The sequence below is a fragment of the Gorilla gorilla genome, chromosome 5 (assembly GCF_029281585.2).
Source record: "Gorilla gorilla gorilla isolate KB3781 chromosome 5, NHGRI_mGorGor1-v2.1_pri, whole genome shotgun sequence".
Taxonomy (NCBI): Eukaryota; Metazoa; Chordata; class Mammalia; order Primates; family Hominidae; genus Gorilla; species Gorilla gorilla.
The window spans coordinates 192,818,040-192,844,383 of record NC_073229.2 but is presented as its reverse complement, the minus strand read 5'-3'; the positions used below and the strand labels follow the sequence as shown (position 1 = coordinate 192,844,383).

The 26,344-nt window shown below is 46.2% G+C and overlaps 1 protein-coding gene across 2 annotated transcripts in view; it reads right to left on the bottom strand.

The window, feature by feature from the left end:
• The window catches only part of SMOC2 (SPARC related modular calcium binding 2), a 218,847-nt gene that overhangs the window by 105,970 nt on the left and 86,533 nt on the right, over positions 1-26,344 (bottom strand). Inside the window, exons 5-7 of one of the 2 annotated variants that reach the window (XM_031012452.2) lie at positions 11,124-11,171; positions 7,642-7,725; positions 5,602-5,676 (exon numbers count right to left, since the gene is read on the bottom strand). In XM_031012452.2, coding sequence (XP_030868312.1) covers positions 5,602-5,676; positions 7,642-7,725; positions 11,124-11,171 — 207 coding nt within the window. The remainder of the gene's footprint in view (positions 1-5,601; positions 5,677-7,641; positions 7,726-11,123; positions 11,172-26,344) is intronic. The other variant, XM_019030074.4, reaches the window with a different exon arrangement.

Genomic DNA, 26,344 nt, shown 5'->3' with positions numbered 1-26,344 from the left:
AATGCCAGAGAGAACTCGTGCCCGAGGGAGCACACGCCCTGTGGTGAGAGGGGCCCCAGCAGCAGATGCCCCCGGCATCTTGGGCAAAGTGAGACCCATTTCAGAACCAAATGAGGTCCCCAAAACACAGAATGTAGATGAGCAGCTGACCTGACCGTCTCCCCACGTGGCAAAGCCCTGTGGCAGCATGGCTCCATCAGGAATTGGGCACACGGTGTTAAGGAAAGCAACCAAATTCACCTTGCCAGTGGGCCACGAACACCAAATTGCCTTTAACTGCCAGCCACAAAGTCTGGCTGCCAGCTCCGAGGACTGTGTGTGGTCCCACGTCTGGCCTTGTGTCCTGATAATCAGGAAAGGTCTTCCAGGACACGCAGTCCCAGAAAGGCCTGTGCAGGCCTGAGACAGGGGACCTCCGTGCCCCTCCTCTCCACCCCCACCCCTTCCAGGGGCAGGCTGCCCAGGAGCCCAGCAGAATGCTTCTAACTTCCTAAGTGTAAAAAAGTTTCTGCAGAAGCTTAACAGAAGCTTCTTGAGCTCCTGCACCTATTTCTTCTTTCTTTCATGTTCTCTTCAGTGCTCTGTATAATAGTAGTAGGACACCCCAAGGTGTTAATTAATTGATGGAAATCGAGACAAGTTTTTCAGCATGACTTTAAGAAATCTGCATGGAGTAAGTACCATATGATGGGGCTTATCTGGTCTTCCTGTCTTGTGGGAGACCATGGCACCTGAAAACAACATGATGGCAGCCTCACTGTACGTGACAGATGCGGACACCTGGTAGGGAAGGGGCACCGTGCACATGCAGTTCAAACGCGAGTTTTAACCGACTCGTCCCATGGAATAATCTTCCTACCAAAACGTGAAAAACGCTGATACCTGGTGGGGAAGGGGCACCATGCACAGCACACGCAGTTCAAAAGCAAGTTTTAATCGACTCGTCCCATGGAATAATCCTCCTACCAAAATGTGAGACAGCTGGCCTTCCACATGTTCTCCGTCTTCCCATTATTTCTGAGCGCTCTTTCCCATAGGTCACGTCACTATGGCAAATGGCAACTGTGATACAGAAACCGTCCCATGAGCCTGGATGCCTCCTCGCCCCAGAGATAGAGCCCTCCTTGGCTTTGACATGCCACGATCATATGCTTTTCTGTCTAGAGGGGATGTGTTTTATTATGAATGGGTCATGGAACCCTAAGCACCTTGGTGTTGGTAATTCATGAAGAGTGTTTGTTATTTTGTGAAGATGTTAGTAGCTGGCTCAAGTAAGAAAAGAAGTTGCAGTCTCCTCTTCAGTTTTAGATTGGTTTTAAAGGAAATCAGGCAGAAATCTAGAAAGTACTTAATATGCCAGTAGGGAAGAGTACTAATTCGATTTACATTTGTTTAAATCTTACATAATTAAAAGACTGTATCTTACAAAATGTCTTATCTGATAAAATCTTGTAACTAGTTTATGTATCTTCTATGAAAAGAGTAATAAGACAAAGATGATTTGAGACAGTAAAAGAAGTAACACAATTTTATATTGATGGGAAAAACTGAGTAATGCACTTTTAAGTAACAGGCAACTTCAGATTTTACTTGTTTATTTAATGTATATGATTCACATGATGAAAGTGATGATTTTCTTACTAAATGAACCAAGAGAATGTTTGACTTATATATTTATTAAATTTAAATCAATATAAGTCTAATAGGCAACCTCTAGGGGTGCCTAGATTCTCTCTTTTCCAATTATGTATTAATTTGGTTATTTTGTTTGTTTCATTCAGCTTGTTTTAAAAAGAGTAATGATGCTACAGTAGGGCCCGTGGAACATATGCTGGTACAAATCTTTATTCATTTAATGCATATTTATTGTGTAGCTACTATGTGCAAATTTTCAAGTGCCGTCACTCACCTCCTGCAGAGCATCTCGGAGGACAGTGAGGGGCCACCCTCGGTGGGCTCTCTGCTGGGGCCTGGGGTGAGCAACAGGCTGGTGGTGGTGGGTGGGGGGGGGTCTTTGCCAATCTAAATCCAGTCTGGCCTGGGTATGAAGGAATTCTGCCTGACTTACAGATCCCAATTTGGTTCAAACCCCACAGGAGGCATGATTTTATTGTGTAGCTACCATGTGCAAATTTTCAGAGTAGAAGTATTTTATTTTCCTTTGTAAAAATAGTCCCTTTTAAAAAACTACTATCATTGTATGCTCCAAAGCATACGTGACCACATCTTGGAGTGTGCACATGGGCATCTGGATGCATGGCAACCATATTCTATGTCTGCGATAACAAAAGTCACGTTATTTTCATACAAATTCATGGGGAAAATACTACTTTTATCTGATATAAAGAAACATCAGAGGAACAAAAAGCAATGCATTTTCAGTTTGGCCTTTTTTATAAAACAGGAAAAGGTACTGACAAGCTAGATAAATTTTTTTAAATACCCAAATTATTATCAAAAATTACTTACATTTTCTCAAATAAATGTGTCTATGTCTACCAAAGATGATTATAAGTAAAAGTATATTTTAAAAATTAAAATTAAGTATAAATGACACTCTTCTGATATTTGAAATTTCAATAAGAGTGGTCATTATATATATCCTATGACTGTCATTTCATTGTTAAAACTTAATAAATTGAATATTATTTTTAATGTCCTAAAATACCAACTAGGTGTTTCTTCAGCCCCTCAGAAAGAACATGTAGCTAGAAAACTGGTATTAAACACAAACATAGTCCAGTAGCTTCATGCCCCGTGTCTGTAAATCAACTCAATGCCATCTTTTCATGCTCCACTCATCAAATTATAGCGTAAGGTAACTTCTGTAAACTGGAATTTCCTGAAACATTATTTTCAGTCCCACTAAATACCAAAAGCCTGCTCAGTTTTTACTGGTTAATTATAATTGTCAGGTCACTTGAAGTCTTGGAAATCTGCAAGTGGCAAGTGAGAGGTGAGACACAGAAATGCTCTTCTTCCACAGGTTTACATGGAGCTTAATCTGCTGAAGCCTGAAATGGTTACATTGGCTTAAAAAATGTATATTTATATTTCTTAGCCTGGCATGGTGGCTCACGCCTATAATCTCAGCACTTTGGGAGGCTGAGGCAGGCAGATCACTTGAGGTCAGGAGTTTGAGACAAGCCTGGCTAACATGGTGAAACCCTGTCTCTACTAGAAATACAAAAATTAGCTGGGTGTGGTGGTGGGTGCCTGTAGTCCCAGCTACTCAGGAGGCTGAGGCAGGAGAATCACTTGAACCTGGGAGGCGGAGGTTACAGTGAGCCAAGATTGTGCTGCTGCTCTCCAGCCTGGGTGACAGAGCAAGACTTTCTCTCAAAATAAATAAATAATAAATAAATAAATAAATAACATAAAGTATATTTCCAGTAAAATCATTTACAAGAATGTCAAATTAAGTTTAGGTGCTAACATATTTATTCTTCAGTGGTTTTCAAGATCTACCAATGTATTAGTCCATTTTCATCCTGCTATAAAGAACTCCCCAAGACCGGGCAATTTATAAACGAAAGAGGTTTAATGGACTCACGGTTCAGCATTGCTGGGGAGGCCTCAGGAAACTTACCATCATGGAGGAAGGTGAAGGGAAGCAAGGCACCTTCATCACAAGCCAGCAGGAAGGAGAAGTGCCCAGCGAAGGGGTTAGAGCCCAGTATAAAACCATCAGATCTCGTGAGAACTCACTCACTATCATGAGAACAGCATGGGGGAAACCGCCCTCATGATTCAATTATCTCCACCTGGTCTCTCCATTGACATGTGCAAATTATGGGGATTACAATTCTAAATAAGATTTGGGTGGGGACACAACGCCCAACCATATCAACCAGTAAACCTGAAACATACAGTGTTTTAATTAATCTCTCATATACAAATTTGTATGAAACAGAAATAAATCAAAATAACTTTTTTAAATGGGGTGACAAAATTGAACAAAACCCAGTGTCAAAAGTTCACGAGACATGTAAAGAGATTAATATCTCCATATAATAGGAAAAACTCATCTATAACAAGCATTTCTGGGAAAAATGTTATAAATAGGTATTAAATGTTTCTGCCATGTGTGCCTGTAGACGGTGGGGGGCCCTTGGGGTTTGCCCTTCCTCATCTCCACCCAGAAGGGTAAAGTAACAAGAAGATGCCACACAGCTAAGATTCTGGGGCTGGAGGCAGTGATTTCAGAGCATCATGGGGCAGAAATCACACATTGGACCTGTGCCAGCTCATCTGGCATTGCACCGCGCTAGCTTTGCAGGTGGAAATCAGTGGACAGGCCTACCATAGACTCGCCATGGGGTTCTGAGGTGGCTGCTGGCTTAAGGGGACTCAGGCACTTCCCCCAAGGGTCCTTTTCAGGTTGGGTCTATAAGAGGCATAGGTGGGTGAAGTGGGAATCGGACCACTCTTAGTCTCCTGAACTTTAATAAACCTTTTGATTTTTTTTGTAAGCAGAAGAATATATGGATGCATAACCACAGATAAAGTTTTAATGCATAAGCAGCCTCTGTGAATGTTTGCAATTTTTTCACCCAAAGCTGATCGTAGAAAATTTAAGCTGTTACTAACTCCGTATTTCCTCAGCAGCTGAACTACTTTAAACCTACAGAGCTGCTTCCCTTCAGTAAGAATCTGTGAAATTGTTATTTGAAAAGGCAATGAGAAACACACAAGCAATCAACTGAGAGCCTAAATGAAAATTACAGAACAAACCCGCTTCCATGAAAACAGTCAAAATCATTAACCAAAGATGAAGCAACCCATTACTGGTCTTCAAAATGTCAAAATAGTCAGCTTTAAAAGGTGAAAGTTCTCTCAAACACTGCTTTATAGCAAACACAGTGCACACAATTTGGAGGATTTTAAACTAAATTAGCAAAGTGTTTTAACATCTCTGAAATTAGGTCAAAAGCAAATTTATAATTATTTACTTATTAACTAAAGCTATAGTTTGACATCTACAGATAAATCTGTTAAAGAATTCAGAAAATTTAATTTTAAAATGCCAAATTTTAAAATATATGCTGGTGATCAAATAATAAGAATTATTTTCATGACTGAGTAACCAAGTGAGAATATTTACAGCTGACCCTTGAACAACAGAGTTTTGATGTCATGGATCCACTGTGACAAGGATTTATCCTTTGCCTCTGTCACAGCAAGGCCAGCCCCTCCTCCTCTTCCTCCTCCTCAGCCCACTCGACGTGAAGACGATGAGGAGAACGAAGACCTTTATGATGATCCACTTCCATGTAATCAATAATAAATATATTTTCTATTCCTTATGATTTTTAATAAATTTTCTTTTCTCTATTTTTGTGAGAATACAGTATATAATACATATAACATATAAATTATGTGTTAACTAACTGTATTATGGGTAAGGCTGCCAGTCTACAAGAGGCTATTATTTTGGGGGGAGTTGAAAGTTATCCTCAGATGTTTGTGCCAGGTCTGCACCCCTCACCCCCATGTTGTTCAAGGGTCAACTGTACAATACACTTAACTCCAAAAGAAACCCCATCATTTTCTAGATCTATTAAATCACTCCTTACAAAGTGACATCAGGCAGCATCTTACCTGAATTCTTATTGGTTTTGTTCTGCCGACTTTTAACCTGTTCAGTCCAAAGGGTAGGGTAACGTGATGCAATATCTATGAACCAAAATGAAATGACAAGCATCTTTAATTCATCATGAAAGCACAATGTTCCTTAGTTACGTAGTGCAGCAAGTAGTCCAACAGCCAAAATAAACCAACATAACACACATTGTACATTTGTAAAGAAATAGTTACAATGATTATATGCCTGAGACAAAAGGAAATCATAATATACATTTAAAATATTTTTGGCATTCTTCTCTCTATCCAAAAGTATAGTTAAAAGCTCTTTGGGTCTAGACAGAATTCACTTTGAAAGAATCAGATTTTAGAAAAATACCCAGTGTACAAAAATATATTCTTGTGTAGTTAAAATGGCTATTCACATAACATACAACGTTTTCACTCAGTTGAAAGATTCATTATAAAATGCAATATGTGAAGTATAACTTTTGCCTGAAACTTTTCAGGAACACCCCTTTTGTAGTAATCTTGTTTAACAAATAAAATTCAATGGGCCGGGCATGGTGGCTCACACCTGTTAATCCCAGCGCTTTGGGAGGCCAAGGCAGGTGAATCACCTGAGGTCAGGTGTTCAAGACCAGCCTGGCCAACATGGTGAAACCCCGTCTCTACTAATAATGCAAAAAAAAAAAAAAAAAAAATTAGCCAGGCGTGGTGGCAAGTGCGTGTAGTCCCAGCTACTCCTGAGGCTGAGGCAGGAGAATCGCTTGAGCCCAGGAGACGGAGGTTGCAGTGAGCTGAGATCGCATCATTGTACTCCAGAAGCCTGGGCAACAAAAGCAAAACTCTGTCTCACAAAAAAAAAAAAAAAAAAAAGGAATGTAGTGCAGGTCACCGTTAGTGCTTGAGAGCACAGACCCTGAAGAAGACATCTGGGTTTGAATGCCATTTGCCATTTACACCCAGATGGACTTGGGTCAGTTGCCACAGGGCTCTCATCTGCAGAAGGGCATTCAGAAGGTCCAGGGACTCATGGCAGCAGATCACACATCGTGTAGCGCTTAGGACCACGCAGCATTAGTCATTATTATTATTTGCAAAGCATAATGCAGTTCTACATTTTAAGGTTTTGTTAATTTATACTGTGTACTCCTTACACTTTGCCTTTAAACCCTGGTTCCCTTTGACCTGATAATTTTTATACACTGGTAAATACCTAAGACAATGTATTAAAGGTAAAAACAGGAAATCTATCCTTGTTATGACCACTTGTAAAGATGTGAAATGTAAACAGGGAAAATGGCCATACATTTTATATTATCCAAACTGTAAAATTTCAACTTAGAAATGTGTATTTAACGAAACCCTCATGAGAATGCACCATGGCAATATCTGAAAATCCCTCGCTCCAAAGACATCAGGAAAAACAGTGGGTGCCCTCATAAGGCTGGACACGGCCACACACAATCCGTTTCTGCTTGAGTTTGCTCTCTTATCCCTGTCTAACATCATGATGTTTAGATACACATTTACCCGGTGAAATTATTTCTGTAGCCAAGCAATTCACATTCCCAGCATCTCACAGTTACTTCACGGGCGTGTGGCTAGGAAATGTTTACTATGCCATCCGTTGCCATTTCATCATTAAGTATATTCCTCATGCTATGTGCTGGATGTGTGGTATGCCATCCATTGTCATTTCATCATTAACTAGATTCCTCGTGCTGTACGCTGGATGTGTGGACTTGTCCATCCCACATAACTGCAGCTTTGCAGCCTCTGACCTCATCTCTCTATTTTCTCCATCCTACCCTACCCTTGGTGACAACCTTTCAGCTTGCTGTTTTCCTCTTCTCACTATTGGAGTTTCGTTTGTTTTTTTTAAAATAGATTCCACATATAAGTAAGATCATGTGGTCTTTCCTCTCTGTGTCTGGCATATTACACTCCATACTGAATGGAGCTCTAACAAGATGACTCGCTCCACTTCCCAGCTCCATGCCGTCCCTCGCACTCCTCCCCAACCCAGACTGTGCAATCCCCACCCCGGCTCACCTTCTTCATCTCCTTGAGGCTGAGTCTCCAACGCTGGAGCTGCGGCATCATCTGAATTCAGAACGGAAAAGATTTGCAAGGAGACTACAATTATGAGAGTAAGTTAAGTAAGTGTGCATACGGGTGGATGCTGAGGACTTGCACTCAGTCCCCACAGATCAACCACAACAGCAACCCCACACAAACCCAACACGATGCTGCCTGCAGCTGCGGCTGGAATGACTATACCAGTCTTGAGTGAGCGGCTACTTAAAATGCTCGAGGCTAGACACTGACCTAACTTCACGTGGAAAATATCTGATCAGTTCTAAACTATCAGAGCCAATCACAGGCCATAGGGCAGATGAGGAAGGAATCAAAATAATTAGAGTAAAGAAAGTCTAGCCCTGGGAAAGAGAAGTCATAAATTCAGGCCACTGGAGATTACAAAAGAGGGCTTGGCAGGGACTGGGGTGGGGTTGAGCAGAGCCCTGTACCCTTAACACACCCTCTGTTTTCCCCAAGAGAAAGGCAAGGGTTGGAGAATCCTGGACCCCTTTCTACATCTCTGGCCCTCCCTCTCTCCACTGCTGCCATGGAATAATCTAAGTAAGGATGTGAGTGGGGCACGGGGTGGAGGGGACAGGGCGAAAGTGATCGGAGAATGGAGGAAAGGGCGGACTGGGGTGTCACAGGCCCCTACACCACCCATAGACTCGCATTTTCCAAGTGAAGAATCTGTATTTAATTAATCGACACACACACATTGGGCCCCCTGGTAAAGAAAGAGGTTTTAAATGGCTCAGAGACCTGGCAGGATGGTGGGGCCCGTGAGTCAGGAGTCCTTCTCCAGACACTCAGGGCCCCACCCAGGAGGCAATCACAAGGCACTGTGGTGCTCTCAGTATCATCCTTTTTTTTTTTTTTTTTTCACTGAAGCTTGCTTATATCATTTTGTTAAATAACTTTTGGATTGAAATATAGGAAAAAGTGGCAAAGATGAGGGCCAGATACAAGGCTTATGTAGATAACTAAGTCATGAACTTCCCAGTGGTCTAAAGAATAAAGTTTCTTATAAGACTTTTTAGGGGGAAAATCAAAACAGATTTTCAAAAAAATTTAACATTGAGCAATCTCTCAAAAACAGTTTGCTAGCTATCAAAATACTGACAAAAATGTAACATCAGTTATTTGAAATATCCAAGTCTAACACTGATAATAACAATAAACTAGGAATATTCTGTGGTTGAATATTTTACAATCTTCTTCCAAGAAAATAAAACAAAATGGGAAACATATTTTAAACACAAGAACATACAAAAAGTCTTAAAAGAACATATTTGAAATTTTTTGGAATGAGGACAATCAAATACATTATTACTGTTGTGTGTTTTTGCTGAGGCCTCACCAAGTCACCATTCTGGGACCACCAGCCCGTTCCCCAGTCAGTGGGGCCAGACCAGTCTGAAAGCTCAGCCTGAATGGCAGGCAGGGAGGGCAGGTGTGGCCTGAGGACAGGGTGAGTAATGGGCCCACTGGCCATTCCTCCTCCCAGCCCTGATTCTGGGCACCAGAGGCCGCTCCCCTTCCTGCCCTGTCCATGCTTCCCTCCTCAGCACGGTCATCATAGGCCCTACTCCATGCCCCCGTCCCTCACAGACGGGGTGGCTCTGTCCCAACAAACAAGGCCATTGGTGGCTGCTGAAGTCAGCCTTAAGGAAATAAAACAAAAATCTTGAAGAGCTGTGCATTTTTTACTTTCCCTCTATCAGAGTGTGTGAAGTGTCTTACTTGTGTCTGGAAACCAGCTCTGTTGCTTAATCCAGGTATCCCCTCTGCGTATTCCGGCCTAAAGTGGGGGGTGTGTTCTTTCCTTAACTCACTTTCATGCCCATGTACTAATTCCTCTAGATTTTTTTTTTACAGTGGGTACAATAAATATCATAATAAACAGGATTAAGAAATGCCCTCTGAAAGACGATGATCCTTCCATCTCCTCCTCCCTTTCCACATTTGATTAATTTTTCTAATCATGAGATTGTTCCTTTCTCTACAAATGTCGACATACCCACACCATTATCTTCTCGACTCAATTCACGCAGCTCACACTATTGCTCTATGCAACTTTACCCCTTCCTTTCCAAACATAAACCCTCCCCCAACCCAGTGTCCCCATTATGCCTGTCATCATTTTTCGGCTGGAAAATGAGCTATCTTCCTTGACTATGAGGCTTCTTCTGTTCCAGCTCACACCTGTTACATATTTCCCCTTCCAGGAAGCCAGTCCTGCCTCATCCTTGGCAGGCACCCTCTGGACAGAAAGCCTGACATTTACTTTCATGCCAGCTTGTCCCTCCAAAATGTCAGTGTCCTAGTAATACAGAACTCTTTTTGCAAAGGATCTTCCAGGGCAGGGATGGGCCCCACCACAGTTTCCACATGCAGAAGGGATTGGTTGAATAAAACTCCGATTTTTATTTTTATTTTTTTTGTTTTTGTTTTTGAGACAGAATCTCACTCTGTTGCCCAGGCTGGAGTGCAGTGGCGTGATCTCGGCTCACTGCAACCTCCATCTCCTGGGCTCAAGCAATTCTCCTGCCTCAGCCTCCTGACTACTTGGGATTACAGGCATGCGCCACCATGCCTGGTTAATTTTTGTCTTTTTAGTAGAGATGGCGTTTCACCATTTTGGCCAGGCTGGTCTCAAACTCCTGACCTCAGGTGATCTGCCTGCCTCGGCCTGGTCTGTCTTTATATTATTTTTGTTTGTTACTGGTTCATTACACTGTAACCTACACTAGAAAAGAAAAGTACCTAAAATTTTGGTACTAAAGTATTTCTTTTCATCTTGAAAACAACGTCTGACTTTAAAGGCTGATGTAAGAGAAAAGCAGAAATGTGTCCTGGTACTGAAGGGTGTTGGCCGAGGCAAGGGCAGAGAAGAGGATGGAGACTTTCCCAGGGGGGTCATGGTGGGCATGTGACAGACCCCGCAGACCCCGAAACAGGACCTGAAGGCTGCGACATGATGTTTAAGGTTAAGGGTTCTGTTCAGCTCTTGTCTGTACCAGTCTCAGAGGCAGGGATTGCTGTAGGTAGAAAAACTGTTCCTCTTCCTCCTTGTAGGGAGGAGTTGAGGCATCTTTATCAGGGTCCTCAATAACTGCAATGGTTTAGAATCCCACAGGGAGCCAAAATACTGAGCCTCAGCCCTCTCCACAGTCACAGACTGGGAGGCTCCAGGGGGTCCTAATAGCATCTGCCGTTGGTCCCGAAACAAGTCTCAGAGCACAGGTCCAACACCAGCGACCCCAGCGGAGCACAGGCCCAACAGAGCTGGTGATCATGAGTGAATGGCATTGCTGAATGAATACAGAAGTAACAAACTGTTTCGGCTCTCACCATCATCACTAGTGGATGTTTCAACTTTAACTTGAGAAGTTATTTCACGGGATAAGTTAGATGTTACATATCATCATAGACATTTATTCTAAGATAGTTACCTGTTTTTCCTGTGCCTTCGCGTTGGGGTAACTTTTCATTTACGGAACCTAAAAGAGGAAAATAAGGAGTGAAATGAAATTATTTTGGACTCTTAAATGGCCATCACAAATTAAGTTATGCACATATTTTTGCTCCATTTTGACTAATTTGCCGTGCTTTGGCACGTTCTACTTAAATTCTGTAAGCTGTCTAGTACCCTGAGGGGACACTGTCACCTAAACACTCAGACCCTGGACTCAGAAACAAAAGATTAGTTTCTACTTCTGGCGCTAAGGGGTTGCACATGTATATAAGACCTTAAAACCCAATATATTAGTCTCTTCACCTGAAAAATGTCATCATAGCCATAACACACATACCCCTGTTGGGGTACTGAAGTGAATTAGGTAAAAAAGGAAACGTTTTTAAAATCTTAAGACAATACACAACCAAAGATAACTAAAAACCCTGATTTCAGCTTGATTCTGATTTATAGAGGAGAATGGCGAGGAACTACCTTTTGGTAGAGTATTGAAAATCTACTAACTAATGTGTGACCAAGTTTAAATGTTTATATGATGCTGAAAGATGCATATTACAAATAGAAAGTGTAGTTCTTTCTCTTCCAACAGACTGAAGCCACTATATGGATCCACTTCCCCCTCTTCATTAGAATACCAACTCGAGAAATAAAAATAGTTCTTCTCAGAGTTTACTGGCAGTTGAATATTCTGTTTAGAATTAACGTGGAATTCCCATAGCCATACACATGCCCAGTAAAACTCCTCAGCGGAAACATCTTAGAACTTGAAATTATTTGTTTTTGTTTTCTTTTTTTTTCAATTTTGCATATGACAGAAATACAGACTAACATTCACATTAAAAATATAGCTTATGACATTTTGAGGATGTTTATCTTATTTTTGGGAAATGCAATAGTAATGTGGCAGGAAATTTACAAGCAATTCATTGGATGGCAGAGAAAACGGAGTAACTTCAAGGCGCCATCCATCCTCTGGCGCTCTCAGCGGACACTGCCTCGAGGTCGCAGTGCCCAGACACCCCTAAACACATGTCAATGGTTCCTATGAAGGAACACAGCGCAGCCACCCCAAACCCTCCTCTGTAACAGGTACTCATCAGACAATGCTGACTTCAGAAAGCTGAATGAGGATTTACACGGGAATGTTCTCAGCGGTTTCCCTGCAGGCTGCATATCTAAAAATAACTAAATAATATGCGTTTGGGAATTTAGTGTCCCCAGGGGATAAAAAGGAACACAATTCTCCTGGTTCATCTGCCAAAGCCAGCCTTTCTCTCTTTCCCAGCTGTTACTGTTACCATTTGGTTACATATTACATTGTTTCCAGGCCTTGCAATACAAGGTTTTTCTTGGTAAGAATACCCTAGGATACAAAGCTAACCTCACTGTGTGGCCACCTCCTGAAGCTCTCAAAATCCTCCTTTGCTTGTTTCTCCCTTTTGGACCATCTCTTTACAAATCCACATTTCTTAAAGAGCTTAAGCTATTCAGTCATCAGTTTATTTTTATCATGTGTTCCCGAAAGAGGCAAAAAGTATTTTCTACTTTTGACGGGAAATGATCATATTTTGATAATATTTCTGAATATTTCTGTGCAGGTTTTAATATCATAAGGAAAATGTAAATATGCTAATAATTAGAATATCTTTCATGAGAGAGTTTCTCAATTGAAATAAGAAAATATTTTGCACTGTACAGACAGAACAGTACAGACTGCAAATTCAACATTTCGGCTGAGGTCAGAATCCAACATTTAAACATTCTCTACCCTCAGGCAGCCTCTGTCTCTGAGCCAACCAGCACTGTGGCTTTCTCATCGGGCCCTTGCATTGAATCAGTGTTTCCTTAAATAAGTCCACACAAAGTTAGTTTGATCTTGTTCTTCATATGACAGAACCCAGTGTCCCTTGATAACCTGCTCCGTGATTCATGACTCAAATATTTTACAAGACAGAAATTGGAGGAGATCCTGATAGTGCATTGACTTCACCTTTTAACTACCTTGGGATGAAAAGATGATGCCCAACCTTCCTGCCCCTGCATTCCTGTAAGATCCTGGCCTCCACGATGGGAAAATAGCTCCACATATTTCCACAGGCCAGCAGAGCCATGCAAGCACACCAATCCAGACCCAAGAAAGCAACTCTGATGCTGTCATTGCATTTTTCTGGAGATAAGGATTTGCTGAACTTCCAAGTGTTTATAACAAGCAAGATTGCCGGCTGTACTTGCAGAAAAGGGGCCGAGAAAGAAGGGTTGACTGATACGCACAGTGTCTGCAGACAGTGAACACCTCTGTGAACCCCGGGCTGGAGGCTGGACCTTAAGGATCTGCTTGCTGTTCACAGACACAAAGAGGTTGCTAAGTGATCCCCCTCAGCCTTGGATTCCAAAGGACACATCTGAATTGCTCCCATTTGTGAGATCCCATCCCATCTAAATGCTATTCTAAAGGGGTGGGTTTTGTCATAATGGGGATATGAATTTCTGGTGGAAGAAGCAACAAAGTACAATGTGAGGAAACGTCTCTGGTTTAAGGGAGGAATAATAGCTGTTAAGTCTTGTAGCTCTAAGCACTTGGTTCAAATCCAGCTGCTCTCAGCCTTAACAACGTGTTACCAGAACAGCCCAGTGGAGGGAACGGTGTTATGCTGATGGAGGCAGTGGTTTGCATAAGCTCCTTCCAGACGCCCTTCCCACGTGAGTGAGGAGAGGGAGGTCTGCGGCACAGACGTGAGAGGGGTGAGGGGCAGCTCCCTGCAGGGAGTCCTCCTTCAGAGCAGCTAAACAAGCCTGCGGCTCACCCCTTCCGAGAACTTCACATCCTGGGGGCAGGTTTACAGCATCAGATGAGGGAGGCGAGAGAAAAAGAAAAGGGAACAGCAAGGGCTGCGTTCTCTAGTCTAGATGGCGTCTCTGTGCTATCAGGCTTTTCTCAAGGTTCCTGCCCTCCCATCCTCTCATCAGGACAACATGAGGGTGACAGGAAAGAGGGTGCCAATTTCTGAGGATGTGGCGCTGCAGGGAGAAGACAGGGCATGGGCAGCAGAACAAACGTCCCTCCCTCCTAGCTCCGTGCCCCTGGCCAGGCACCTTCACCACTCGAAACCTCTGTTTCTTCATCTCTGGAGTGGGCAGTGTGGTGAAAACCCACCAAGTACAGCTGAATGGACCTAGCAGAGCAACCCACACATAGCAGTGCGCAATGAATGTTCACCAAAGATGTGCTGTGTGTGCCATCGGAAGCTGCCTCTCCACGTGCTCTGCTGGACACGCAGCTGGGGAGAGGTCCCCTCCAGAAGAGCAATGCTCCCCGCTCAGGCCAAGCCGTCCAAAACAGAGCAGCCTCTAGGAGGGCACCAAATGGCCTGCAGCCCTCAGGCCCTCGCCGCCATCACCTTATGTGCATTCATTCATTCCTGGGCTCACCCCCTCATACACACCTGTCACGTGTCCACAGGAAACGACGGCAGGGACGCAGCACTACACACTTTAGTCCAATTTGGGGAGGCGGGCATTAAACAGAATTTACTCAAGCAATGTCTATTGCAACTATGTACACAGCTGATGTCTATATAGCTCTTACTGTGTGCCAATCCCTGCTATGTCCTTCACAGACTTGAAGTCATTTAATGTAGATGCCAGCCCTGCGAGGTGGGACTGCCATCATGCCCGTTATACAGACAAGGAAAGTGAGACCAGAGGGGTAAGTAACTGGCCCAGGGCCACTTAGGAAGCGGCAGAGCCAGGATCCAGGGCCTGCTTTTTTAGTCCTCAGGAGAGCTGACTTTGAGCAGAAAGGCCTCTCTGAGGAAGAGTAAAGGGGTGAGTAGGCATGGGCCAGAAAAGAAGGGAGAGTGGACCGGGAGGGCCAGGAGACCACGCACAGGCTGGCAGAGAGCAGCACACAGCCCATCCACCACCACAGGGATGCCTAGCTGCTCCAGATGCTGGAAGTGCCCCCCTGCAAGGCCCACCTGTTAGGAGCGTTCTGTCCTCACTGGGCTTGCCCACCTCGCAGGGCTCTCTCAGGCAGCAGCCTGCTAGAGCCAGTGTGGAAGGCCTGAGCCCGCTGTCCTGGGACCCAGACACCATGCACAGTGTGGCCTGTGAGGCTTGTGGGCTCTGGTTGGCATCAGATCCACAATTTGATCTCAGGACCCTTCCCAGTTATGAACAGACCAAGGGGTGGTGAGAAGGGTGGAAAAGGGTGGTGTGTGAAACGGTGCAGTGGGACGGAGCTGCCTGTCTGGGTGCTGGCATGGAGATGCCCTTGGAGTCGGAGTTCAAGAAAGCCGGCCAGCCCCGTGGGGATTCTCTGTCAGTGGCAGCTCAAACAGGTGCCTCTCTGGCTAGACAAGAGATGGTTTTCTACACACAGTGATTTTCATGTTTATAAATAAAATTTAAGTTTTTTGATCTAAGAATATATAAAATCAGGGGAGGAAATAGAGAAGCCATCTACATTTTTTGCAATCTCATGCTTCAGTCAGCATGAAGACTGAGAGGGAACATGCGGGCATTTCATGTGGCCGTCCAGGTCCCGTCAGTGTCAGGGAGCACGAGCCACAGTTACTGAGCGCTGCCCAAAGCGAAGGGAGGAAGCGACTCAGTCCCCTGGTGGTTTTCCTGGGTTGACTGCCGGCGTCCCTGAACCACCTGGGATGGGACAACAGAAAACCTGACCCTGGGGCTCATCTCTGCTGCTGAGGACTCCGGGGATGTGGTCAGCAGCCCTCTCCTCTAAAGGGCCTTTTTATCTGCACCAAAACACCTGCTTCTGCAGGGGTCACCCCACTCCCCCAGATTCCAGCAGGGGTCACCCCACTCCCCCAGATTCCAGCAGGGGTCACCCCACTCCCCTGATTCCAGCAGGGGTCACCCCACTCCCCCAGATTCCAGCAGGGGTCACTCTGCTCCCCAGATTCCAGCAGGGGTCACCCCACTCCCCCACATTCCAGTAGCGGTCACCCCACTCCTCCCACATTCCAGCAGCAGTCACCCCACTCCACCATATTCCAGCAGCGGTCACCCCACTCCCCCACATTCCAGCAGCGGTCACCCCACTCCCCCACATTCCAGCAACGGTCACCCCACTCCCCCACATTCCAGCAGCGGTCACCCCACTCCCTCACATTTCAGCAGGGGTCACCCCACTCCCCCAGATTCCAGCAGGGGTCACCCCGCTCCCCCACATTCCAGCAGCGGTCACCCCACTCCCCCAGATTCCAGCAGCAGTCACCCCACTCCCCACATTCCAGCAGGGGTCACCCCACTCCCCCACGTTCCAGCAGCGGTCACCCCACTCCCCCATATTCCAGCAGCGGTCACCCCACTCCCCCACATTCCAGCAGCGGTCACCCCACTCCCCCACATTCCAGCAGGGGTCACCCCGCTCCCCAGATTCCAGCAGGGGTCACCCCACTCCCCCAGATTCCAGCAGCGGTCACCCCACTCCCCAGATTCCAGCAGGGGTCACCCCACTCCCCCAGATTCCAGCAGGGGTCACCCCACACCCCAGATTCCAGCAGCGGTCACCCCACTCCCCCACATCCCAGCAGGGGTCAGTCACCTCACTCCCCCACATTCCAGCAGTGGTCACCCCATTCCCCCAGATTCCAGCAGAGCTCACCCCACTCTGCCAGATTCCAGCAGAGCTCACCCCACTCCCCAGATTCCAGGGTGAGGAAGTGCCTCTGGGCTTCCCTGCCATGTCGCACAGGTGGGCTTGGGAGGGCTGAGAAACTGTCCCCAGGTGCCCCTCCGAGGGCAGGGGAGGTGAACTCCAGGCCAGGCCCTTTCCCCTTCATGCTGACAGAACTGCATCCATCCACCCTGTGGGCTCCAGCCGCCTGAGACTCCTCTGCACTCCTTAGACTGCAAGACTGGCCGTGGCAGGGAGGGTGTCCTCCCAGAGGACCGAGGGCATATGTCTCTCGGCCCCAGGGCAGCGGTCCTGTGTTCTTAGGGGCTCCAGGCCTGTGAGAAGCCAACCAGCCACTCGGCCTCCTGGGGTGAGTCCTAGCGAAGAACAGAACGTGCTTCTTACATCCTGCAGAGCACTGTATTAGGATAGACGCTGCTCTCCCTAAATAGGACCAGCTTTCAGCTAAGCAAGTCTTCTCACAGCCTGCAGAGTGCTGTGTTAGGATGAACACTGCTCTCCCTAGATAGGACCGGCTTACAGCTAAGAAATAGACAAGGCCTTTGGACCAGTCGGGGTCTCCTTGGCATGAGCCAGAATCCCGGCACTGGCCGGCCGAGTGAGGTGACCACGGGCTTGTCTCCCCTGTACCCTGAGAGCTGCTACCTTCATTTTCACTCTTGTCCTGACACTGGCAGGAGCCCCGACCCTGTCGCCCCGACCCTGCCAGGGTGTATACCCTAGGCTTCAGACACACACACAACACCTGTCCTCTGTAGTCCTGCTGCCAGAACTCAGGGAATGCCTCTGCTCTATCCGACTTCACCGGGTCCCATCCCTGAGCCTCACCGTGGCCACAGGTTGGGGCCAAGCAGGACTTGCACGCACTCCTTGTTGGGGGCATTCTGGAGCAGGGACGGCACGGCCCAGGTCCACAGTACCCCCAGGGGGTGGCACAGCCCAGGTCCACAGTACCCCCAGGGGGTGGCACAGCCCAGGTCCACAGTGCCCTTAGCTCCTCCCACCTCATCTCCCCTCTCTCCACACTGAGTCCGGGGGAGGCTTAGTGGAGAAGCAATTTGCACAGGAGGAATATCACCTATTTTCCATTTTCCTGAGTGCCCATGGTCAAATAATCCTCAAGACAACATGACTGGAAGTGGTAGGACCTCCTTCCTGCCTCATCCCAGGGAGGCCCTGGGTCACCGTGAGGCTGAGCTTCACCCACTGGCCCATGCGGGACATTCAGAGTCACAGGCACCGTGCCCTGGGACCCACCCACCTCCTTACCCGCCAGCTCCTGTCAGCCTCTGAAGGCACTGCTCCCAAGTACTCCTTCTTTGTCTCAGCCTTGAGCTGCATGGCCAGGCCAGGACCCCAAGCAGGCAAGACGTCCCTCACCCAGGATCAGGAGGTGCCCTGGCAGCCACAGGCTCCCCCACTGGCCCCCTGACCATCCTAGGATCCCGTGTTGAGATGGCCATGGATGGCTGCCCTGTGGGCCTGTGTTCCTCTGAGTGAGGCCCCTCACCTCAACCCAGGGCTTGGAGTGTGGGGCCAGCCACGAGCACCAGCGCTGCCTGGAAACTCGGCAGAAAGCAAACTTTGGCCACAGGGCAGACCTGCCAGGCCAGAAACTCCAGGAGCCGGCACAGCCTGGGCCCATCAGGGCCTCCGAGTGAGGCTGGCACATGTGAAAATTCGAGCCAGAATCCAGAGAGAACGGCCGGGCCCCTGTGCCGTGAAGCTGCATCACTGCTGCCTTATTCCTCATGTGTCCCCAGGATCCCTGTCACTGCTCATGCATCTCCCTCCCATCTTCCCCCGGCGGCGCCCCTGTGCCGTGAAGCTGCATGGCTGCTGCGTTATTCCTCACGTGTCCCCAGGATCCCTGTCACTGCTCATGCGTCTCCCTCCCATCTTCCCCCGGCGGCGCCCCTGTGCCGTGAAGCTGCATCACTGCTGCGTTATTCCTCACATATCCCCAGGATCACTGTCACTGCTCATGCGTCTCCCTCCCATCTTCCCCCGGCGGCGCCCCTGTGCTGTGAAGCTGCATCACTGCTGCGTTATTCCTCACGTGTCCCCAGGATCACTGTCACTGCTCATGCGTCTCCCTCCCATCTTCCCCCGGCGGCGCTGCCTCTCTCCTGCCATCCTCACCTCCAGCTCAACCTCAGTTTTGCCACTTCGGTGTTTCTGTGGATGAAGAAACCAAACGCAATCCATTTGTTTTTGCTCAGTGAACCTTTATGTTATTTATGGACTTGGAGGAGGGTTTCGGTGGACTTTGTGGCACCGGCTTTTATGCTTCGTGGGTCTTTTTCTATCCTAGTGATTCTGCCTTTAAACAGTTGGGATTCCTGATTTGAGGTGCATCTGATAAAAGGAATGTTCTGAATTTACTGATTTCTGATTTGAGACCCTGATTCAATGGCAGGAGAAAAATGTCTGAGTACAGCTGTACCACTCTTGCTAAAGGGCCACACAACATTTTAATAGTTTCATAAATCTTTGCAACATTTAACTGTTGTAGCTGCATATAGTGAAAAAAGGTGCTGTAAAATAATTAGCATTTGTCCAAAAAATAATTAGAAGAAAAAATAATATACTTGTTTTTATGTACATAAAATATCTCTGGAGGCTGGGCACGGTGGCTCCTGCCTGTAATCCCAGCACTTTGGGAGGCCAAGGTGAGCGGATCACAAGGTCAGGAGATTGAGACCATCCTGGCTAACACGGTGAAACCCCGTCTCTACTAAAAATACAAAACATTAGCTAGGCGTGGTGGTGGGTGCCTATAGTCCCAGCTACTCCGGAGGCTGAGGCAGGAGAATCGCTTGAACCCCGGAGGCGGAGGTTGCAGTGAGCCGAGATTGTGCCACTGCACTCCAGCCTGGGCGACAGAGCCAGACTCCATCTCAAAAATAAACAAATAAATAAATAAATAAAAATAAAATCTCTAGAAGCACACAGCCGTTATTCTTTAAATAGACCTATACAAATTGGGGCCATTTACTTCCAAAGACCTCTTGATTTCTTTGGGAGCATTTTATTAACTATTAGAAAATAGGAGAGAAAAGCCACTTGTAGATGAGGTGCAACAAAGGGCCATTTTACAGGATACTGCTCTCAACTCATGTGAGGCTCCAGTACAAATTAGCTGCCAAATTAAATGTACACTAAAGTACAACAGAGGAGCAGATTATAAAAAAACACAAGTATTAGACACTAGAAAGTACTTTTTCCTGAGGTTAAAAGTAATAAATATTTTTCCTGAATAGAAAAAGTTATACCAGAATATTGTCTATCAGAATAGTTGTGAATAACTCAACATAAAGTACAACTTTAAAAAAGAAAAGTGAAGCAGAGGAAAGGCTGGGCCCAGATGGGAGCTTCAGCCTCAAGGGCCTCTGGAGTCATCACCCAGGGAAGGGCCAGGGCGGGACGCAGGGGAACCTGACTTCCAGTCCGGGCCCTGGCAGACGCAGGGACCTCCCACTCTTCCCAAGCCGGCCTGAAGCGGCTTGTCAGACTAAACCTACACCCTGTGGTCTTTCTCTTTAACATTTTATTTATTATTATGTTTTTAAATGTAGTATCATTTGAACACTTTCAGAATTCAATCTGAATCTTTTATTGAAAATTTTACAAATCCTGTGTTGGCTGTATCAAACTACTATTTCATCTCATCATGGATGTAAAATAAATGTTCTCCATACTATAAAAGGTGTTATAAATTTACGTGTTACAGAGTAAATTTAACATATCTTTCTCTGAAAAAAATTCACAAGTTTTTAATTGTTTTAAATTTTTTAATTTTTATTTTTTGTAGAGATGGTGGGGGATCTCACTTCTGTTGCGCAGGCCAGTCTCAAACTCCTGGGCTCAAGTGATCCCCCTGCCTTAGCCTCCCACAGTGCTGGGATTACAAGCAAGAGCCACCACTCCCTGCCTACAAGTATTTTAAAGAGATAAAATTCAGATTTATATTTGATATTGTGGCTTGATTGCTGAAGTGACCACCTCTCATTGTTTTCGTGGCCATCTAGAAAGAGGCCTCAATTTTCGGTGCATTTCCTACTTCTCCTTCAGGTTGTTTGTTTTTACATTTTCTTTTAAATTTCTTTCACATTTCTTTCCATAGTATTGAAATATTTTACGTTAATAACTTTCGCTTTTCAAGAAAAGACTATGAAGGCTAAAGAAAAAGCCGTTTTGAGGTGGAGACAAACAGCAAGCTGGATTCTCTCCAAGGCACAAGCTCTCCAGGTCAAGCCAAGCCACTGCACACTGGCCCTGAATGATTTCTACCAGGAAGCGCTTCAGAGACATTGGAGACCAAACGCAGCTGCCTCGTTGATCTCAGGATTTGGGAATTTAATTATTCTGGGTGATCCTTTCAAGTCCCTCAGCTATGTAGGGTCCTTAACTTAGTACCAGGGAAATTCGTGTGAAAAATTAAAAATTCAGTTAGCTTTGGCTTATGAAGTGTATTTTTTTCTGAAGTCATTTAGGATACTACTACAAACATGGAATTCCACCATTTCAGATGGAGGACAAGACTTTAGGCCTTGCAGAAAAATGCAGAAGTCATAGTTAAATTAATGTATATCATGTACTGAGATTCATGCGACTCCAAGATCATCCATCATTTATAACAGGGCCTTCCCCAAACCCAGATTTAGAAATCTCTGGGATGAGCATCCACAGTGAAGATGGGCGCATAGTCATGTTCAGACCACAGAGAGGAAATTCCTAGAGCAGGGAGGAAATTCAGACCGCAGAGAGGAAATTTCTAAAGCGGGGAGGAAATTCAGACCGCAGAGAGGCAATTCCTAGAGAAGGCCACTGACCTACTGCTGCCTGTCACGGGTATCACACAGACTTTAGTAATTAAAACCAAATTATAAATTTGCATGTTACAGAGCTTGTTAGGAAATAAATGGGAAGAAACAGATGTCTTCTTCCCCATGCTATGGGAAAGGACTCCTTCTACGCCAGACACAGCTGTGTCAGGTGGAACAGGAAGATGTCCACTCTGTCGGAACAGGCCGATGGCTGCAGTGTATGAGGCCTGGTCCCTACTTTAGAAGGCAGGGATAGGCTGGGAGTCTCAAGATGGGCACCAGCTACTACACATGGGCTGTGTCTATCCCTCTTCTCTAACTCAAAACCTGTAGCTTCCTTCAAACACGTAACTCCAACCAAGCTATATATGAAGATTCTTTGAATATTGTAATATTAAAAAATCTTGCATGTAGGTTCAGCTTACAATATCTTAACCCACTTTGTACTCATGCCAGGAACCAGCTCTTGGTCAGGGTGCACAGTTACAGAGGAGAGATGAGATTAAAAACCTGAAGCTATTTCCAAATACTGGAGAATGGGCTGCAAACACCCTCTCTTGGCAAAAAGGCCTTTGTTTTCAACCTCTAATCCTGCCCCCAGCAATGTTAGGCTTCAAATCTTTGTGGGGGTGGCGGGGGAGGAGGGGGTGGTGAGGAAGAAAAGAAAGAAACAAAAAGAAAATCCCTACAGAAGAAATAAGAACCAACTCTGTCTTTCAGGAGACACGTGGAGCTGGCCCCCAATCCCAGGACGAAGGACATGAAGGGCTTGTTACGTAGTGCGAACCCTGCCCTTTACTGTGCCTTCCTTGAACACCGGAGCAGCAGGGCACTCCCTGAGCATAAAGCCATCTACAGACCCCACAGGTCGACATCAGCAGGGCTCTGAGGAGTGCACACATCTCTAAACTGTGAGCAAGAAACACCTGCCCTAAAGCCATCTACAGACCCCACAGGTCGACATCAGCAGGGCTCTGAGGAGTGCATACATCTCTAAACTGTGAGCAAGAAACACCTGCCCTAAAGCCATCTACAGACCCCACAGGTCGACATCAGAAGGGCTCTGAGGAGTGCATACATCTCTAAACTGTGAGCGAGAAACACCTGCCCTAAAGCCATCTACAGATCCCACAGGTCGACATCAGCAGGGCTCTGAGGAGTGCATACATCTCTAAACTGTGAGCGAGAAACACCTGCCCTAAAGCCATCTACAGATCCCACAGGTCGACATCAGCAGGGCTCTGAGAAGCACATACATCTCTAAACTGTGAGCGAGAAACACCTGCTCTCAGCAGCGCAGAACGTGAAGTGGACTTGGATACGTCTCCGAGAGCCGGCTTCTTGTCCTCGCCATGTCCAAGGCACCACACCATTTGCCATCAACCTCACCCCACTCTCCAGAGCCCTTGACCATCTCTGCCCACCTTCTCCTACGCCCGACTTCCAGCCAAGTGTAAATAGGAATTCAAGGCCCCAAGAATTTTGATACTTTGGTATTTGGGGGAGAAACATGGGTTATGGAGACAAAGATGTACGTTTACATCCCAGCTCTGCCACTTCCAAGCACAGAGACCTTGGAAGGTTTTCTCGTCTGTAAAAGAGTCGGTTTAACCCCTACAATTTAGGCTGCTATGAGGCAGCCAGTGTTTGGCCCTGGCGAATGTGAGCTATGGCTGGCACTTCTGTGTGGCCAAGTGGGGGGCCGCAATGCCCAGCCTGCTCTCTCCAGCTCTCCAGAGCATCCCCAAAGGCAAACCTTAATTTTCCTGTTCCCCAAATCCCCCCTGGGTCTTTCCTTCCCAGCCCTCCCTCAGGCTCAGGGATGTGTCTTTTCCTATCTTCTCCTTCCACCAGCTCCTGAGCATCTGGTCCCATTCCCTCTGTAAACATCCTCAGGGAAGGACGCTAGAGAAATGTGTACATGTGGGGAGAATTCAGCCTGCGTTACCGCTTTCAGTGGCGTTGCACGTTTTAACATTTTAAATTCCTAAAATATTGACACCCATACAGAAAAGTGCACAAAAGATAAATGTACATGTAATAAATTATTATCAACCAAAACCTGTGAAGACATTTTCCAGAGCAGGAAAAGGACTCCCCAAGTCAGCCCCCTCTGCAATCACAAAATTAACCCCCCTGCTCTCCACCGCATGCAAGCAACCGTGGCCCTGCGTGTGTGGCCATCACTCCCTGCTGGTCTTCATGGTTTGCCACCTCTGGATGCACCCCTCAGAGCTGGAGCTGAGTTTTCTGACTCTCAGCTGTGGGAGGATTTGTGGTTGGGGTGCCTCCGTGTGGGGCTCCGTGGACTCAGGAGGACATTAGCGCACGGCACCACTGAGGAAGGCACTGGACCTTTTCATCAGTGCTCACTGCTCTGTAGGACGAACCGAGCGAACCGCAGTGTTCACCCAGTCAGACGCCAATGGACACAGATCTGTTTCCAGGCTTTGGTTCTCATGTGAACACTGCTGGGAACGCCCTCCCAGGTCTCCTCCCACACAGGTGAATGCATTTCTCCTGGGTTCCCTCCCGGAATGGAAGAGCTGGGATCTTAATCACCCACATGCAAAGGGGCAAACTGATGTTGCCAAGGGCAGTACCAGTTCCCACCACACCCGCAGCTCTGTCCTCACCAGCAAGTCATAGAACCACGGTTTTTCATTTCTGCCAGAGCAGTGGGTGTGGGGGGGAGGGGTTGCACCGTGACTTTAATTTGCATTTCCAACCAGTGGGTGTGGGGGCGGGGGGGGGAGTTGCACTGTGACTTTAATTGTGACTTTAATTTGCAGTTCCCTGGGACTGAAGATCCTAGGCACCTTTTCCTGCCTTTACTGGTCATCAGGATTTTTTCCTTTATAAATAAAATGCTGCCTGCTTTTGGCCGTTTTTCTGCTGGATTGTCTCATCATATTATCTGATTAATAGGAATTTATGGATTAATAGAAATTTAGGTATTTTGCATTCATGGCTTTAAGAATACATGATTATGAAATAAAGGAATCCATTTCCTATTAAAGATCTTGCTGAGACAACTGAAGAGCTGGGAGGCTTTGGGGCAAGGGCTTTCTCTGCTCTCCAGGAATCATGCCAGTCAGTGGACCCCCGTTTCCCTCCGCTGTGGCTGGCCTCAAGTTACGTTTGCATGTATTATTCATAAACACACACACATGCACTTTCTGAAAAACAGCTCCTATCTACGGCTCATTTTAAATCTCATTGTCTGATTTTCAAATTTTTATAGAGTCTGCTTCTATGGTAACCTCGGTATTAACTTGGCAAAAAACATTTATTAAATACTGAAATTTATCCAATTTTAGTAAACTTGATGAAAAGTACTCCTGCCACGTACAGACAGTGCATACTGCAGATTAGCCATTCTGTGTATGAGCTGACTTCTCCGTGAACCCCCAAGGGTATGCCCAGAGGTCCAGCTCCCTGGCGCCTACAGATCAACACACTGCCCAGCTGTGGCCCACGCTGTTGACCACGATCTTACAGGTGATGCCCGCTTCTCTGCTTCTCTGCATTACTTAACTTCCCTGCTTCTCTGCATTATATAACTTTCAGGAAGAAGTTAAATTCCAGTATGAAAAGATTTATGATAAATTCTCTGTGTTTGGGGGGGTATGTATACTCAACACCTCTCACCTCCATAATTCTCCCTTCAATTTCAAAATTCTCTCCACAATTTGCCATGACTCCATAAAGTTTCCAAAGTGACCCTGGCATAGACACTGGCTCCACCGTGCCCACATGTGTGCGGAGGGGAAGCCTGGAACACAGCCGGGGATTAAGAGAGTTTTTCCGTAACTCTGTAGACCTGCGGAATATACTAGTTGCACCGAACAGGTGAACCAGGGGTAGAAGGACGCTTGTCCTGCCAACACCAAGGGTGCAGCCAGTGGAACCCTGCCCCGACGTGGAAACACTGCCCCCCCTCACAGGCAGCACCGTCTTCTCAAGGAAACTGCCCCTCGACATCGAAGCTTTTCATCTCGCACGCCTGGCTTCCTGCCCAGCGCATGGGCTGCCCAATAAACACCAGACTTCTATATGCAAAGGGCCGTCTACTCTCTTCCCCAGTCCATTCCTTGGACCAAACGTTCCACGTAGGCAGTTAAAAAAAAAAGGAATATTTCTATACAGTGAGATGATACTGAGACCTAGTTGGAAGCAACAACGTGAGTAGATGGTACACTGATTTGATTCCAGAAACAAGCCACTATTTGTAGATCATACAAAATTCAGACAATTTTGCACATGTTTTGTAAGAAAGTTCTTTGGGACACTCCTTAAATTATCAGATGATATCACTAAAGCAACGGAAATAGATGCCCCTATCCCCACTGCTTTCCCCTTCGTAAAACAAGGCTCACCTCAAAATGCTGCTTGTGGATGAAGGAAATAGGAAGTGAAAGTGTCTCTCAAAGTCAAAGAGGGACACACACAGACCCAGTTAATCTTGGTGATGTTTTTCTGTTTCATTTCCTCCATGAGTTTGCAACAGAACTATTAAGTATACATGTTAGCTTAACTAAAGATATATTTCCAGCACTATTTAGGCTCTGGAGAAAAAGTTTTTACAAATAAACATATTTTAATTCCACATCGTGCATCCCCATGGCCAGTCGCTGGAAACATTAGGCCTTATGTCACTGCTGACTGTGGACACCCTCATTCTCCTGGAACCCACAGAGGTCA